Here is a 17,155-nt window from a genome sequence, read left to right on the forward strand (position 1 = left end):
CCGTAAATTTCCAGACGGGATGTTAATAAAAGTCAAACCTTATCGAAAGTAGCGCTCGTGTTAATATGTGGGGAAGTTAATTCATTAAATACTACCGTGAATGCGGTCGGCTTATTTAATATTATCGTCATCATTCTGTATTATGTGGTCATTATTCATAAAAAAAAAACCTGGGCACTTCCAGTCGCTTCATTTATTTCCCCTCGATGGCAATGTCCTAACCTACAGCGAATTCTAAATTTGCACATGAGAAACATAGAGAGAGGGAGAGCAACGTTCTTTCTGAACCTTTCCTGGCAATTCTGTGTACATGTATGGGGTCCTTCGAATGCTTTGTGTTAACATGTTCGCGTCGTGGAACTATTTTTCTCAGATTTCTTGCATCAAAATACGTTCAGCTTAGGGTTGCAGTAGCGGAGGTTTCATTAGTATGTTACGAAATGTGCTGCTGCGTTTACATCATTACTTATATCTATTGTTTTACTGTATAGATGTATGAGGAGACCTGTATGAACGGATTCTATTTTAACTATTTCTATTACTACCGTGTTTCCCAAAAAATAGTACCTAACCAAAAATTATGTCCTAGCAGATATTTCAGGATGTTCCTAATATAAACCCTACCCCGAAAATGAGCATTACTCGAAACCGGGAGAGGGGGTGGGGGGCAACTGCTCCGGGTGGCAAAATTCCCGGCGGACGGCGACGCAAAATATTGTTTGCCCCGGGTGGCCGAATCATGTTTACCCCAGGTGGCAAAAATCATAGTTACGGCCCTGAGCTAGTTGGACACATTTTTACATCCTTTGCTATATTTAACGAATGCATTGAATTTTAATTAATATAATAATATTGATATATAAATTTTATTACTTGGTTACCATGTATCTATTGAATTTATACTTGAAATAAATGACTATATTAGTCAAATAACTGTAAACACTCAAATTGGTTCCTTAGATGAGAGGTAAGTGCTTGCAGAGTAGGAATTCACGCAAGAATGACTTACTGTCTCGAGAGTAGTGACATTGTAGGCATATTAAAGAAGCTATCGAAAGCAGGACCATCTCAATTATGCATGGGGGAACCTATACAGAGATTAAATTAGTGGCAGCTGTGTTGCCAATGTGCAGAGAGCAGGCCCCATAGACAAGAAATGCTTCAGCAAAAGAGTGAGCTCTAGACATAACAGATTGATACCAATGGTTCTCGTATAATGTAGCAGTAGATATTCACACATAGATAGTTAGTGTATATATTTATACATCCAAAAATAGGGCATAACCCAATAATAAGCCCTAATGCATGCAGAGTAAAAACTAATATAAGACCGGATCTTATTTTCGGGGAAACACGGGACATACGGAATTTCCAAAGAAATGAATGCCGTCTGATAGAGTTGCAAATTATTTGAATAATATTTTAACTGAAGAAGTTTAAAAATCGTAAATTTATATCCTGCTGAATAGTTATTTTATTATAGGAAATACCACACAATGAAAAATGCTTTATTTGACCTCACCATAACAGCTGCAAGCTTCATTTCCTCTTCCAACTTGAGAAAGTTCCTGACCGTCCAGAACAGCGACAGGTACAGAAGGACCGTGCCAAGATTCCTGACGTCAAACAAACACGTGACCAAAGGTACCGTGGACATCGTCCAGTCGCAGCACAGATGGTACGGGAATAAGAGTAGCCAGGCGTTAACGGACAGCAGGTAATTGTATGTCAACTGCCTCGTCGGTGTGGACGACACTGATGCTGGATTGTCAAACCTGTTGAATCGAATGAAAAAAGAGCCACGTGTAGAGGAACTCCCATTGCATATCAAAAACGACGCGTTTTTCATCCATTATTTGATACCATTAACTTACCTGCTAAATGTTGGGAGTTTTGGCCCCATTATATGCAACCTTAGCGACAGAGCGACTGCCGTCGACAACGCCAGCAACAGTATCCTCATCAAGCTGTCCCTTAACCACGGCGAAACAATCCCACGTCCAAGCATCAGAGATCTTATGCTTTGCTTTCTCGTCGGATTCTGCGTTAACAAAAGGAAAATTCTTATCATTCAAATCAAAATGCAAATACTCAAATCACATGTGAGCTAAAAATAAACTGATAACAACAAAACAAGTTGTTGTCGTTCCCAATAAATTCAGAAGAATGCCGTAATAATCTAAGACGTTCATTTTTCATATTGCTGTGCAACATAAAAATCTGTAGTTTGATGGTATAAAATGCGACCACTCTGAAAGTACGTCCGCCTGCGCTCGCTCGCTTTGGTCGTGGGGTAATAAATAAACACGCCAGCCTTTTGCTTTTATTCTCTCCTCTTTCCTCCATGTACAACCCAGTTACCATCGGAGTACTACGGTACTCGCTACACAATAGTTCAAGAGTAGAAACTCAAATCTCTTTGGTGTACCGTGGGTCCTCTCAAGTTTGACGTTTGTCTAGTGAGCGTTGCTTGGGTCGCAATGAATTATTTCCGTGATGGGAAATTTCAGAAAACCAAGGACAACTCATAGCACGTAAATGTAGACTCACCTTGTAGAAATGTGTTAGAAGAAGAACAAATGAATAACACACACAGTGTCTGTGTGTATCAATATTAAGGTGAAGCGTGGTAGAAATTTGCAGGAATTTCATGAGGGTCTTCGAGTATTCTGTGGTAACCTGGATGGTGACCAGTTTGGAAGCAGCTTACGCGACCGCGTGGGAAATGCGCTTCGCCTGAGACTCACCATTTTCGAGACGCATTGCAAATATTTGTACTAATTTTAAACGGATATTCATTGCCAATGGACAAAAAGGGAGTTTGCAACAGCGGTAGGAACAAGCCGCACCAGAGTATGGAACGTCTTGCATTGAGCTTGAGAACTGCAAAATCGTATGATTGAGGTTCGAAAATAGAAATTGAACAATTTCGCACGTCATAACTTGGAACGTTGAGGAGAGCGGATACCTAGCAAAGAAGTGAGGCGGTCCTTAGGAGACATAAATAATTACGCCACTGACAACGTTGTTTCTAACGTCTTTCTGAAGTGTAGCAATGGGCGATATAAATGTAACTGTTGAATTAAAGTAAATAACTGTTACTTATAATTCGTACAAAATAACTGTTACCATTAAAGTAAACAAACAAAATCCAAGGGCAATACGACAAATATTTCGTATTATATGCGCTGCCGATATTATCATTTGGTGATTTACATTTAAAACATCGGCCTGTTTGTGAAATAAAACGTATTACAATGTATATTTGACACAAGCCATTGAATAACTTATTAATTTTATTACGTCCGATATTTTGGTTTTTCTTAAAATTGTTTCCATTGCAGCTATAACAATTTAATTAAGAAAAGATTTATAAGAAGGAAAAAAAGAAGAAACAAGATAAGAGAGAAACTTTCTCGAAGCTTCTAAACGTTGCTTAAAAGACATTAATTAAGCAAATGATCAATTTTAATTACTCATGTTTGTTTATTTTTGTTTCTTCTTCTTCTTCTTCCCGTCATTGAATCTCTGAGACAAGGTCCGTTGAGGACGCCATTGAAAAATAAATAAAAGGCTCTAAAATGTTGGGAAGTTGGGAAACGATACTCATTTAGTTTCTTTTCCCTCATTATCTCTAAAGCAAATATTTCTGGAATTTCTTGTCGAAGAAAGAAATAACGACTTATATGCATAACCAGTAATGGAAAAAAATATATATGTATATAATTGGAATTTATTAAATGAAGAATGTGACATCAATCGACAATTATTCAACGGATGTACTAATTAATTAAGTAGTCGAGTGATTTAATTAAGTGAGTTCTTACCTTGGCGACCACTAATTCGTAAACACAACAAACTGCAAGTACAGTCAAAGCTTGCTCTTTGCACAACATACCCAGTACTGATATCAAGGCTGTTACACTACATTGATGCCACGCTGAAATGGATATTAATGGTAAATGATTTCAAACACTTATTGCACATCATATTGAAATTATATAGAGCGTACGTACAGCCGGAAAAAAAACCCAATTAAAGTGCTTGTAAGTACTAGTGCCCTACTACTACCACTTAATCGTACATGCACCTCGTACACATTCTTCTACGGGATATTTAATCAATCTCTGCATGTTGGAATGTGTGTTCTGAATTTTTATGAATATACTGGGGTGCGCCCCCACCCCAGTATATTCATAAAATTGTGATAGTTTCATGTTCTCATTGGTGAGTATTTTCCTTATTTTGAGGTGAAAGTGGTAAAATGCTCGAAATTGTTCTGTAAATACATGTTTGATTTTGAAACATGTACTTACACAACATTGTTCACAGTCTGCCTACTGTGAAACTTTTTCGTCTCACTCCGTATGGGAGATCGGCTGACATTCGTGACTCAAAGTTCGAAATACGCAAAACCCCAAATTCAGCTGACAACCACTGTACCGTCAACGGGATTCAAACCTGGATCCTCAAGAGGAGTGCCTAGCACATGCTAACACAGCAGACTTTTGGCACCAGTTGAGCTCATGGAAAAAAGTTTAGATAATACCTAGAGTGAATAGACTGAGTTTTTAACAGCTGGCTAATGCGAAGATGAATTTATGAGAAAGAGGGAAAGCACATCAGCCAGCTGTTAAAAACCACTTTCGTATAGATAGCGGAGAGTAAAATCATCCTTGGAGTGAGTTATTTCACCTCAACATTGGGAAAAGGAGAGATTTAGACACTTTGACAAAAAGTAAATTATTTCGTATTCCCGCCCGAAACTGCAACGCTTTAGTACGTTGTTCACGTAATCTAATAATTCAGTTAGTACGTATTGAACATGGTGAAAAGCAGATGACACTTCGAATATTCGACGAAGATACGGACCTGCTTCACTGAAGTCATAGATAAACATAGGATACCCTCACTGCACCCTAATTAGAGACCAGGACTCTCCTCCAGAGGGACAATATATAATTTCAATGAGGATAATCAGAATGTGCTCATCAAACTCTGTTGAATTTGGCCCTATGTAGAAAATCCAGCGTGATATGAGGCCACACAGTGTATATATAGCGTTAATACTTAATATGTCCTTTCTTTTTGAATCACCTTGAATCATGTGTAATGCTAAACTAACTAAAAAGAAGTTCCCTTACGTAGTTCTTTGAGTTCTTAGATATTAGGCGCATACACACATCGCAAATGAAACAGAAAATCACTAACCATTAATCTTAGGCTGGCATCGACTATTTATGTAGTACAGTAAGGCACACAAGAAGGCAGCAGCTGATAGAAGCTCTGCACGGCCCACAACACTTGTCACCTGTTGCCATGGGGAAAAATAAAAATCAAATATGACCAACTTGATAAAATTATCGGGGAAAATAATAAAAAGAAAGAAGTTTTTTTTATATAGATATCGCCAAGAAGCGTGAAAGGCGATGAGTGGACTTATAATTTTTTAGACATTTTCTGCGGCTTTATTAATTACACATTCCGCAGCTATTTATTTGGTTTTATTTGCCTCCAAGTGAAATTGATGTTTGTTTCTTTATTTCATAATGTTTTGAGGACGACACCTTGAGACCCTTTTCTTGTGAGACAGGAATTTCACGAGAACATTTTGAAATCAATCATTTAACGAATTCATCGGAGAAAAATTCAATAACTAATTACCCGAATCATGAGTAATAATCAATTATTCGCTATTGCGAGAAAATAATAATTGAGCAATAATTTTGTCGTCCCGAATATCGGTTCCATTATTCATAAAATATTCCATTGCTTTTGAATATAAGGTCTTCATTATAAATTTTTCGTTTCCCCTTAAAGAATAAATTCTCCGCTTCCGCAGCTGTCCCCAAAAAAAAAAAAAGAAGAGGACATTAATATTAAACCGGAAACGTACGACGACATCCGAAACTGCTTTTTGGACTTCCGTTTTCCCAGACACAAAATATAGACCGTGCGAAAAGATGTTTAAAGATGACGAACGGTTTCTCGCATGCGCACACATTATTGTTTCATGCCTTCAAAAAGCGGGTGAAATTTATGTCTTATTGATTTATACGTATAAAGCGTTCTCCTCTTCACCACACCGACCACGATTATGAAAACATCGCCGGACGGGAAAAATTTTTCCCCAGCAAGAGGGAACGTCAATAAATTCTTGCTTATGCGCCTAAAAATTATTCCATAAATATTCCTATTCGTAATATTCAGTCGTGCAGCGGCAACAGAATGTATTTCTTCTCCACACAGGAGCGCTTTTTCCTCGCTCGCTCTCTCTCTCTCTATTCGGAATTTTCCTGAAGTGAGCTTCCCGGCAATTCTTTTAAGAAAAGCCACGTTTAAGGGGATATTTATTTGAAATAATTCTCTTTACCAGATGCGGTAAATATATATATTATCGGGATATATATATATATATCCCTTCTCTTTCTGGATATTTAGGTTTAGTGGGGGGTCATGCGAAATTTACAACACAATTTGATGGCGAGTTCTCGGTCAGGATATGGAGCGTTTTGTGGGAACGCAAACTTTTATATATATGGCTTCCGTAGATTTACTGGCCGTCTCCCCGTTGTATTGGCATTTTGGCATTTGCTGTTTTTTTTTTTTTTTCTGGAGATCCTACTGATCACAGGTTCATGCGTTAAGAATTTGGATTCTTTCGGGTGAATTATGCTCCGGTTGATATTACGAAATTCGTTTATTCCAAGTTTTTTTTTTCTTCCTCTATGCAGCATCTAAATTTTCTGTGGCATGTAGGCTTCTAGACGGCATCCCACGACACCAAAGAGACTGCTTTCTTCTGATATATTGGTTCAAATAATAGCTACTGAAGGGTATGAGGGAATTGAAATTTAAAGGAAAATATTTTGTTTAAAAAAAATTCGGTGATATTTTAATTTGTGTACCTTTATTTATAGTATAAAAATATCTTGAAATCGGAAGAACCGTTTTATTAGACTCATATTGAGATGCAAATTGCACGTTAAAATACAGTTTTAAAGACATGTTGAATCTATAAGCAATACTGTTAATCACAGGGTTCCCAACAAAATCTGCTTGTATATTTCCCTGACAAGAACTTGAAAATTATCCTGACCAAAACTCCAGAAGCAAAAAAAAAAAAAAAAAAAAAAAAAAAAAAAAAAAAAAAAAAAAAAAAAAAAAAAAAAAAAAAAAAATACAGTGTTTCCCAGCATTACCCGGCGTGCAGGAAAACAGCGAGGTCACACATTATGGGAAATTCTGAAATATTTTTGTAGCAAAAATCCATTGAATTGGCAAAATCCATATTATGATCCATATGATCCTCGAGAAGCTGAGAACGGATTACACCCTACCATTCAGAAAGTTGGTGTTCCTCGCGTTTTGCGGCATGGCGGCTAATGCGGGGCATTACGGTATAATTGAAATAAGCTTGGTCTTCCAAATGTTTTTCATGTTTCAACTTTCTCCCTTCATAGAATTTTTCCCTTACTTTCATCAAATTTTTGCAGATCGTATTAATTTCCCCTGACTTTCCAGGACGCTAGGATCCCTTGATTAACAATGGAAACTATTACCAATGGTAAATTTTGGAATTAGAAAAAAAATTTACGCATTTTTTGGTCTTTAAGTATAAACGCGTGAATTATTAGCAGATATTGTGTTTTGTAATTTTAATTTAGAATATCCACATATACTTTCAGTTCCAGGAAAAACTCTAACGACTAGTTTTCGGGGTAAAACACTCATTAGATATTTGATAATCATAACACAAAGATTCGATGTTTTATCAAACATTGTAGGTATCATCCAATCTATAAAATTTGAGTTTGACTATAATTATATGCATGTAGACATACATGTATCATTTACATGCATGTACGCATACATGTATCATTTACATGCATGTACGCATACATGTATCACTTACATGCATGTACGCATACATGTATCACTTACATGCATATACGTACCCATGTAACGTATATAGTCGTATACAATTTAAAACGCAATTAATTAAAAAGTCTGAGCAAAGACTCATTATTCTAATTGACTTTTATTTCAAGAAAAAAAAACTCGCTTAATGAGGTTCTTTTTTCAGGCTAATTAACTATCTTAACGAACAGTTTTTGCCTCTAAAAAACGTGTATAAACGGAACAACAAAATTATTGAGGTAATTACTTTAATTATCTTACTTGAAATGAAAATCGAGACATTTTTGACAAGCGCATCAAGTCTACGACATCACAATACTCAATTTACCGTCTACACATGAAATGGAATGTTCTCAGCAAAATACGAATTCAACGGAATTCGTGGACAAAAATATTTAGAATAAAAAAGAGAAGACGATGTTTTCAAATGAATTCGTGGATATTCAGTAATTTAACAGATATTTTTGTTAATGGTCTGTGCCAGAAAATATGTTTACCAACGAGTTTATTTGATTTTGTTTTTTACCCCCCGAAACTTATTTCGACATTTCGTGCAACCATATACAGTCAAAACTCGTTATAACGACCATGCGTTATCGTAAGATAGTTGTATTATAATGACCTATATGATAGCCCCCCCCCCCTCCACAAACTTTTTCCTTGTCATCCCATTTCTTTTTTCATCGAATATATCGACCTGCAAAGGCCATTAAATCAAATATAACGTCCGATCTTATCTCTACCGAGTCTCTGTTTTACGAAGAAATGTAGAAAATCCGTGTTTTTCGTTTGTCAAAATTATTTTTGACCTTAGTATTGAAGAAATTAGTCGGTATAGACTCGTGCATGGAATTAGTTATTTATTAGTTATTAGTTATTTAATTAGTTATTTATAATTAGTTATTAGTTACTTTTTGTTATCATCTCTGCTGCTATTTCACTGCAACTGCTCACATTATAACAAAATGATAAATTATTTTATTCTGTCCAAAAGTAATTCTCGTAAGAAGCACTTCTTTTTTTTCAAACGTTCTATATAATGTAATGGACTGATCTAATGTACTGCTACTACTTGACCGCACATGCAATTTGTACACATTCTTCTACAAATTGATATATGCCGGAATGTGTGTGGGGCTCTAACGTATTTATGTTGTCAGAATTGTGCTCGTTTCATGTCATTGCTAGTGCCGCCATCTCGCTTCCATATTATCGCAGAGACCGTCCAGAGTTAGGAAAATAGAGCAAACCATCCCAAGATGGTCTCTTTGGGCGGTCAGCGGTCATGTCTGTTTATCTGTTTCCCATATTTTGAAGTAAAGTTGACGAATGCTTCAATATTCAGGTGAGGTAAGTATGGCGTTGTCGGTCCGCCTGCTCTGACAGGGTTTTGCAAATGGGACACCCGCTCGCATTCACGTTGAAGCCTAGAACGATGCTTCCACGACAGCGTAGCGGCTAATCAAGCAATAAAACATCCATTTTACGTGGAACGAAGGTCGTTATAACGAACGCAGATTGTTAGGTTTTCGAAATCGGTTTTTTGACGAAATTTTCAATCAGCATCGAGTTTTGACGTTTCAAACAGTATCGAGAAAATTTTTTGCGAAATTAATTTGGTTTATTCGTTAGTAATTTTCAGTCGCTTTAACCTTAACTCTAGTTCCGTTTTCATAAATATTTAGCTACCTACGGCTTCTGTGTGGACGGGATGGACGGCGAAGAGAGCTGCGGATGACAGGCACGTTGTCTCTGGCAAGAAGTGCAAAGAAAATCTGAAATATACGAAAATAAAAACAAAAATCTGAAATATTCGAACATTATCATTGTAATTGTAAAATACGGGTGCCCAACATTTCGGCTCTTCTGGGCCACATTAGAAAAGGGCAGGGAAGCAAGAAATTACATTTTATTCGAGATGTAATGATATAGACACAAACCTGTAGAATAGAAAGGTGACAAGGAAATGCAGAAAGACATTGACCAGATGGTAGCCGAAAGGTGACAACCCATGGACGGCGTAGTTCATTCGAAAAGTCAGGACAGTCAGAGGGCGGTAAGATTTGTGACTCTGTTCCTGCAACAGATAAACAAAAACCGCGATATAGAAACCATTTACATAGCTGAATATAAGTAATAATTGTCATTATGCTAATACGAAATACGCACATATACTGCCTGGCCAAAAAATAGGTGACATATTAGTAAGATTTATTGACTTCATCATGGATAACGATGACATTTATTGTGATAATCAGGTTGTCAGGTCCCGCAATGTCTCATCATTAATTTTTAGTCAGATTTACATAATTTTTTTTACCAGTAATCTCGCGCTTCAAGGCTTGGGGGTAAAACGCGTTATACCCGCATTTATCTCTTTTTCTGCATTGTTTTTAATTCTAATTTGTCAGTGAATATTGCTATTGGAAACGTGGATTTTTTGACATCGGGAGAAATGGGGCATAACTTTCTAATTAGGTTTTTCTTCACTAAAAGTCGTATCTGAGGCCCGCGCGTTTTTTGGATACTTTGGAAGTATTCAGCCTGGACGTTTATTGTACTAATAATTTTCTACCTTCGGATGCAATCTCTGGCGGGCCGGAGGTTGTGCACCCCGGGTATACTTTTACCATCGTTAGAATTGAAAAATACAAGCCACTAGTCTCACGTATCAGTGAGTATGAGAAACTGGTCTGCAGACATCACTACTTTATCGCACAAAAACTCCGGTCATAATGCGCCATTCGGCAATTTCCAACCAGTGGAGTTGGGTGGGGAATGAAGACGCCATCTATCGGTGGTCATCCCAGGGTCGCTAGGTAAAGAACTTGTTTCTGATTTTCTACGCCCGGATTCGGACCCGAGGATCTTGCCGGTAACCTTCATAGTGAAAGACGAGCATCGTGACATTACGCCACTCTGCGCACAGGCAGAATAACTAGTCCGCTAAATCGCAGGGAGTGGGGGGACGAAGTTTTTAGTACGTCTTACGGAGCATCGCAAGTTTTTTTCTCGATGGTCCGATGCTTTAATCAGAGGTACCAGCGGGCCACCAATGATTCCGCACACACACACACACGCTGCTTTTACCATTACTTTTGGGTAACGTAAGCCCGGCCAACCTATATTAAGGAATCCTTTAAAAATGAGTTAAAAATATTTCTCCAAGACTCTCTTATACACCGCGCAGAGAAAGCCCAACATATAGAAAAAGTAATGCCACGCACATAAAACGTCTGGCGGGATTTTATGGAAAGTTATGTAAAGATGTTAAGAAAATGATCCATATTTTATATGAATTTTTAAAAAAAGAAGTAAAATAGTATTCCATATTTTGATCCAGGCCCTTCTCTTCTGACCGAAATTCCAATGTAGAGAGGAAAAAAAAGGGGCCAGTTTTCATACATATATGCCATTATTTTTTTTTCAAGTATGAGGCAACGTCATACATATAGTTCCGAGAAAAATAAACAAAACTTTAGAGAGGAAGTTCTATTCCCGACAGAACTGTTCCGGGAATTCCGGGAACCCGTAGGTTTCAAAGAGAGAGAGAGAGAGAAAAAAAAAAGGGGGAAATGTCCGGGAGAGGAGAATAATAATATATATATGGGCAAAGAAAAGAGAGGAGAATTCTCTCGAATTTTTGATATGCGGGGAACGTGTTGATGGCTTTTGGCATTTCGATAGGATGGGATAGCGGCGGTTATATAACATCCGAATAGCATTCTCGTCAAGAATACCCCACACACACACTAAAATACCGGCACCCGTAGAATGTTAAGAAGGATATACTTCAGATGAATACCTGATATGTTTTCCGAATTGTTATGAGACTGATGTCGGTTATAAATTACAACCAAAGTAAAAAAAAAAACAACAAAAAAACTAGAGACAAAATTTTATGGATGTTGCCATAATATATTTATGAGAATTTTTGCGAAAGTTGTTTTCAATAGCTGTGCCATGAGGGAATGATAAAACCATTTGCCAGGAAGTTTTTTTTTATTTTTCATTTCCTCCTTTCGGGTCGTATATGATGGTTCTGGATGTGTATTATTTTCATGAGAGTGATTTTGGTACGCATTACTTAGAGCTCGTGATCATCCCAATCACGGTTTGTTCTGTCCGCGAAAAGTTTTGCCGAATTCTTGAATTAACTGCATGATCAAGAATCCCGTTCCGATATTTTTGTGTAAATGAGGGATGCACATAGATGTTGCTTGGAATAGAGAAGCTTTGCACTGGAAACCCTGCTGCCATCTATCAAATAAAAAACTCTAATTGTTATGATGCCTAAGTCAAAATTGGTTATATGCTTTAAACCGGTGTACAGCAGGAAAGTAAATAGTGCAGGTTATGATGTATATTTTATTTTTTTTTTAATGCTACATATTGATGTAAATTTTATGCGCTGTACTACCGGCAACTATATTTTTATGTTGGCCGTAAAATATTTTGAGGTAAGGTTGGAAAGACATTGTAAACGGTGTTGCAGCACATAAAGTCCGATCTCCCTAGGTGTGAACAAATAAGATTGCCTTGGGTAGCAACAACCAACTATCAGCAACAAACCTGCATTTTTTTCAGAAAGTTCTTATAGTTGTACATGAAATGTGTACGTTTGCTTCTCTGTACGAGAATATACAGGATGTCCCGAATTTCGTCTTGCATTTGAATATACAGTATATACATTTTGTAAATGACTTCTAAGAGCCGCATTTACATTTTACTAACTGGAAGTTTTAGCATACTGTGTCTACATAATAAGTTCATTTTTTATTGTGTATAAGACACCATTGAGAATATTAAGATATTCTGAGCAATCGCACGTAACTTGAAAACTTATTTTAGGATTGGTCGTATGTTTCTAAAGTCAACGGTGGCAAAGATATGCGCTGTGCAAACCATTTGAGGAAACCTGTATCGATTTTGTGTTTATTTACTTTGTATATAAATGGGAATGAGGCAATTGAATGAATGTGAAAATTAACCGTCGCTACTCACCACGACGTAACCATACATTTGGGAGTAGAGAGAACTACTTTTTGCTATAGCACCACCTGATTTCTTTCTTCATTTGCAGCAATTGTAGTTGCATTACACAGAAACAAACTTCACGGAAGGTTCACTACACGCAAGCACGCACATTCCAACATGTACGAATTCGTTAGAAGTTCTGCAGAGTAATATGGACGAGGTGCATGTTTGGTTTAGTAGTAGCAATTGTATTTGCCTTGAGGTACATGCTTTTGGCCAGAAATTTGGATGATTCATATTTGAAGTACTAGCGATCAATTTAAAAAACGACTAATGAACTTGAGATCCTTGTTCGCATGTTAAATATAGAAGGGTGGGAGGGAAATAAGTGAAGTAGATTCCTCTTTCGCCCTTACCCACAATGTGTTCTGTGTTTTTCTCTCTCTCTCTCTCTTATGTATATAGACGAAAGATATATTATATGTGGAAGGAAAAAAAAACTTAACAGGAACAAAGAACGATGAAAAAAACGATAACCTCCGTTCAATAGGATTACATTGAAACTGCGCGGTGATGAAGAAAGAGGTAAAAAAACAAAGAGGGAGAGCTATTAATATAAAAATAGAAGAAAACTGATGAAAATAAAAGAAAATATAGTATATGAAGAAAATAGAAGAAATGGAATGAATTTCTTAAATTTGCGTCGGGTGAGATATCTCGTCCCTGACCGTTAAGGGAATTTGTATTTGTGTTTAAGAGATTAAAATAGGTTTCTATAATGCAGTAGGTGTTTGTTTTTCAGTAACCATTTTCTTTTTCAAAATTTGGCAGAAAAACTATGTATTTATATAATTATTTTCATAATTTTTCTCTCAAATTTCCCTTTTCTTTCTTTCGTCACATGCACACTATGGCGATTAAAAAAATGGATTTTTATTCCAACCGGCCGTCTTACACCAGCACATCGGGCTTTGGCCAGGGATCTCCTGCCAATTCACGAAATGGCCGGCCAAAGTCTGAATCAGTTCGGGAATTCGGGCGTTGGCCAATTCGCGAAGTGGCCGGCCTCGTTACGAATCGGCTGCACTTGAGGCTTTCCATTAATATATATAAAATTATGTTTCTTGGCTTACTCTCGTGAGTGGCTACTGGATTTATCAGGTCTAATTGCCACTAGCGAGTCAGGGAATTTCTTAATTTTCACCTCTATTATTCAACGGTTCTTATACTTGCTCACTACAAAAAAATGCTTGGTTAAAATAAGTGCATACTTAGTTGAGCTTTAGCACAAATTACGTATGCATGCTTTGTGGGTTTAATTTTGTGAGGTCAAGCGAAATCACTAATTTCTTCCTGACCAGATATGCGTGAAAGTTTCACCAAGATCCTTGAATGAAAGGATCATGGAAGAATCAACCACTTCTCAGATACCTCTCTCAAGACCCACATGCTCTCAAAAATGGAATTTGGCCCAGCCTTAGCAGTGGAATATCCATATGTCTTAACGTACTATGAACCGATTTTCGGCATTTCGAGACCGATATTGCTTGTCTTTGTCATCACGGATTATTCGATTGCTTTGCGGAGGAGATAGTGTCACCATGTGATCATCAGCTAAGAGATCTCTAAAATTATGCTTCCTACAACCAAAATCACCCACTTATTCATAGAAGTAGGAAGATACAGAATATATTTTTCTTTAGAGCCATCGTATTACGACCGTGTTTGAAAAATAAAATAGATCTCAAAATAAATAATTAAAATGCGAGGTATAATATCAAAACACAATCAGACTACATTAGTGCGGAAAGAAAAAGTTGACCTTAAATATTCAGTAAAACAACTGCATGTCATAGTTACCTTTTTTAAGGGCGTTCCCCAGAAATCATTGAGAAATATATTGGATACTGGAGTGTGAGGGCGAATGTCTCTGTTATCACGTATGGCTGCTATGTCGTCGTAGACCAGTCCGCATCTCAATGAATTAGCATAGCACAGTGCGACCAGAGCGGCCAGACATAGAGGGTACAACTTTTGGACACGCCACGTGCACTCTATTCTCTGTAAAGACACAAAATCATACTGTTCAATACGACATATACGGCAAATAAAAACAGCAAAAATACAAAATATTGAATAGTCTCTAGAATTTTGAGGTTTTAAAATCCGGTTAGCGATTGGCAGGATAATTCTCACATTATCCGCCTGGCAGTCGAGTGGTTAGGGAACTGGCTTCTGACTGTGCAGGTCTGGGGCATGGACGTCTACTAACAGTAAAAATTCCTTGGACAGATCGCAAGAATATCTTGGGAACATGTGATAATCACATTTATAAAAAAAATACAAAAAGGGAAGGTCACAACGGATAAATTGTCTAAATATTAGGCTGAAAAAAATACCATATGCTATATCGAGACGAACAACTAGGATATTGAGAAAAATCATTGAGGTTAAATATCAATTTGTTTAAAAAAAATATTTGGCTGAAAAATAAGACTATATAAGGTCGTGATTAAATTATACAAGTTTTACAAAAGTTCATTTATCAAACTTGAAAAATGTAACCGATAAGCGGTAACATTTGAGTGAATGTAACCGATGTACTTATTAGTTGAATTTTTCAAATTTTATAAATGAATTTTTCTAAAATTTTTATAGTGTAATTCCGGCCTAAAACACTGCATATATATACTTTATATATGTTACGGTAAATGTCATAAATCCGGTTATCGTGCATAATCGCTGATGATTTTTTTTAATTACAAAATAACCCGCAAATACAAATAGTTACAAAATAAGACAATAGAACAAAACAAAAGCAAACATACATTTTCATTAATGTAGATTAGAAAAAAATAGTGGGTCCGAGTACTGTTCTCCCTGAGGTATTCCTTTTTTTTATTTCAAGATAATTGCTATTTTCGTTCATTACACTAACTGCCTGCGTTCGTCCATAGCAATACATCTCGAACCATCGCAAAAAAAATTCACCCTGAATTCCAATTTTTTCTAATTTATTCAATAGTAGAGTTAAATCTACATTATCAAAGCCTCTTTTGAAATCAATAAAACTGATACAGAGTAACTATTGTTGTTGAATTTTGATTTAGGTATTCATTTATTTTTGCGATTTCTATTTCAGTGCTTTTTCCAGTTTGAAATCCATATTGATTCTCAGCGAAATAGTCTATGCGTTTTAAATAATAAATCAGATTCATTTAAGTTCAATAAACTTCCTTAAGTTTGTCACTTTTATTAACGTTTATGCATAAAGCGTCGTTGGTAAATATATTAGGTTATGATGCATAATCGCCATTTCTTATTAATAATTATGATAAATAGGTCCCATAGCCGTGATAAGATTTATTATTTAGATGGCCGTACTTGTGAGCCAGAGTCTGAATCGGAAATAATGAGCTCAGGCATTTTTCAAAACATCCCCGAGTCATCCAATACAGTCAGTCACGTTCAAACGGACAACAACTGTTCTAACACACAATATCCGTTTACGAGGGAAACAATTCAATTTCTGTTTAACACCGTTAGTATGGGATGCCTATTGGAAACTCTGATGAAGGATTAATGATACTTCCGGAATAAATCAGACATCAAAATGAAATTATAATCATATCAAATTAACAAGATTCGGGTACAATTAGAGTTCATTGAAAGATATACTGTATTAGACGAAAAATATTTTACTAGTATGCAGACGATTCATTCCGCTGTACGAATGGGTAAGCATGTAAAATAGTCTCTTTAACTTTTGAGGCATCGCGGGGCCAGATTCAAATTTCCCACGAATCCCGCGAGACATCAACTCATACAGAGAAGATTAAGATGGAATGTGAGATGGAATCCATATTTACATTGCAGTCTTAATAGAAAGCGTGACGGGGCTCTGAATAAACCAGGGTCTTAAAATAATTGAAACCTTTACTTCTTCTGAAATCATTTCTTACAGATGTTCTGAAAAATTTTTTGCGATTAGTTACTTCTTTTATTTACTCTGGAATTACTTTAAATTATTCTGCGATTATTTATTTCTGTAGTTTTTAAATTATTTCCTTCTCAGAATATCTTGAAAATACTTCTTTCGATCAATCTCTCATGAAAGCATTTCTGTCGGTAATGTGATAATTTTTCTTTTGAGTATAAAAGGATTTCTACCACTAATTCCGAGATTTTTTCCATCAGTAATTCAAAAATTATTTCTTTTACCCATTAGTTACAAAATTATTATTATTTTAATTAATTC

General features: G+C 36.4%; 1 protein-coding gene across 2 annotated transcripts in view; it reads right to left on the bottom strand.

Moving 5' to 3' along the window:
* Positions 1–17,155, bottom strand: part of LOC149070486 (protein O-mannosyl-transferase Tmtc3-like) — a 195,991-nt gene that overhangs the window by 40,713 nt on the left and 138,123 nt on the right. For both annotated transcript variants that reach the window (XM_089248914.1, XM_089248915.1), the window contains exons 3-9: positions 14,758–14,958; positions 9,861–9,997; positions 9,614–9,695; positions 5,212–5,311; positions 3,828–3,940; positions 1,875–2,041; positions 1,523–1,775 (exon numbers count right to left, since the gene is read on the bottom strand). In XM_089248914.1, coding sequence (XP_089105040.1) covers positions 1,523–1,775; positions 1,875–2,041; positions 3,828–3,940; positions 5,212–5,311; positions 9,614–9,695; positions 9,861–9,997; positions 14,758–14,958 — 1,053 coding nt within the window. The remainder of the gene's footprint in view (positions 1–1,522; positions 1,776–1,874; positions 2,042–3,827; positions 3,941–5,211; positions 5,312–9,613; positions 9,696–9,860; positions 9,998–14,757; positions 14,959–17,155) is intronic.

The sequence above is a fragment of the Pholcus phalangioides genome, unplaced genomic scaffold (genome assembly GCF_987345545.1).
Source record: "Pholcus phalangioides strain wild (caught in Gottingen) unplaced genomic scaffold, Ppha-v1.0 ptg000021l_1, whole genome shotgun sequence".
NCBI lineage: Eukaryota > Metazoa > Arthropoda > Arachnida > Araneae > Pholcidae > Pholcus > Pholcus phalangioides.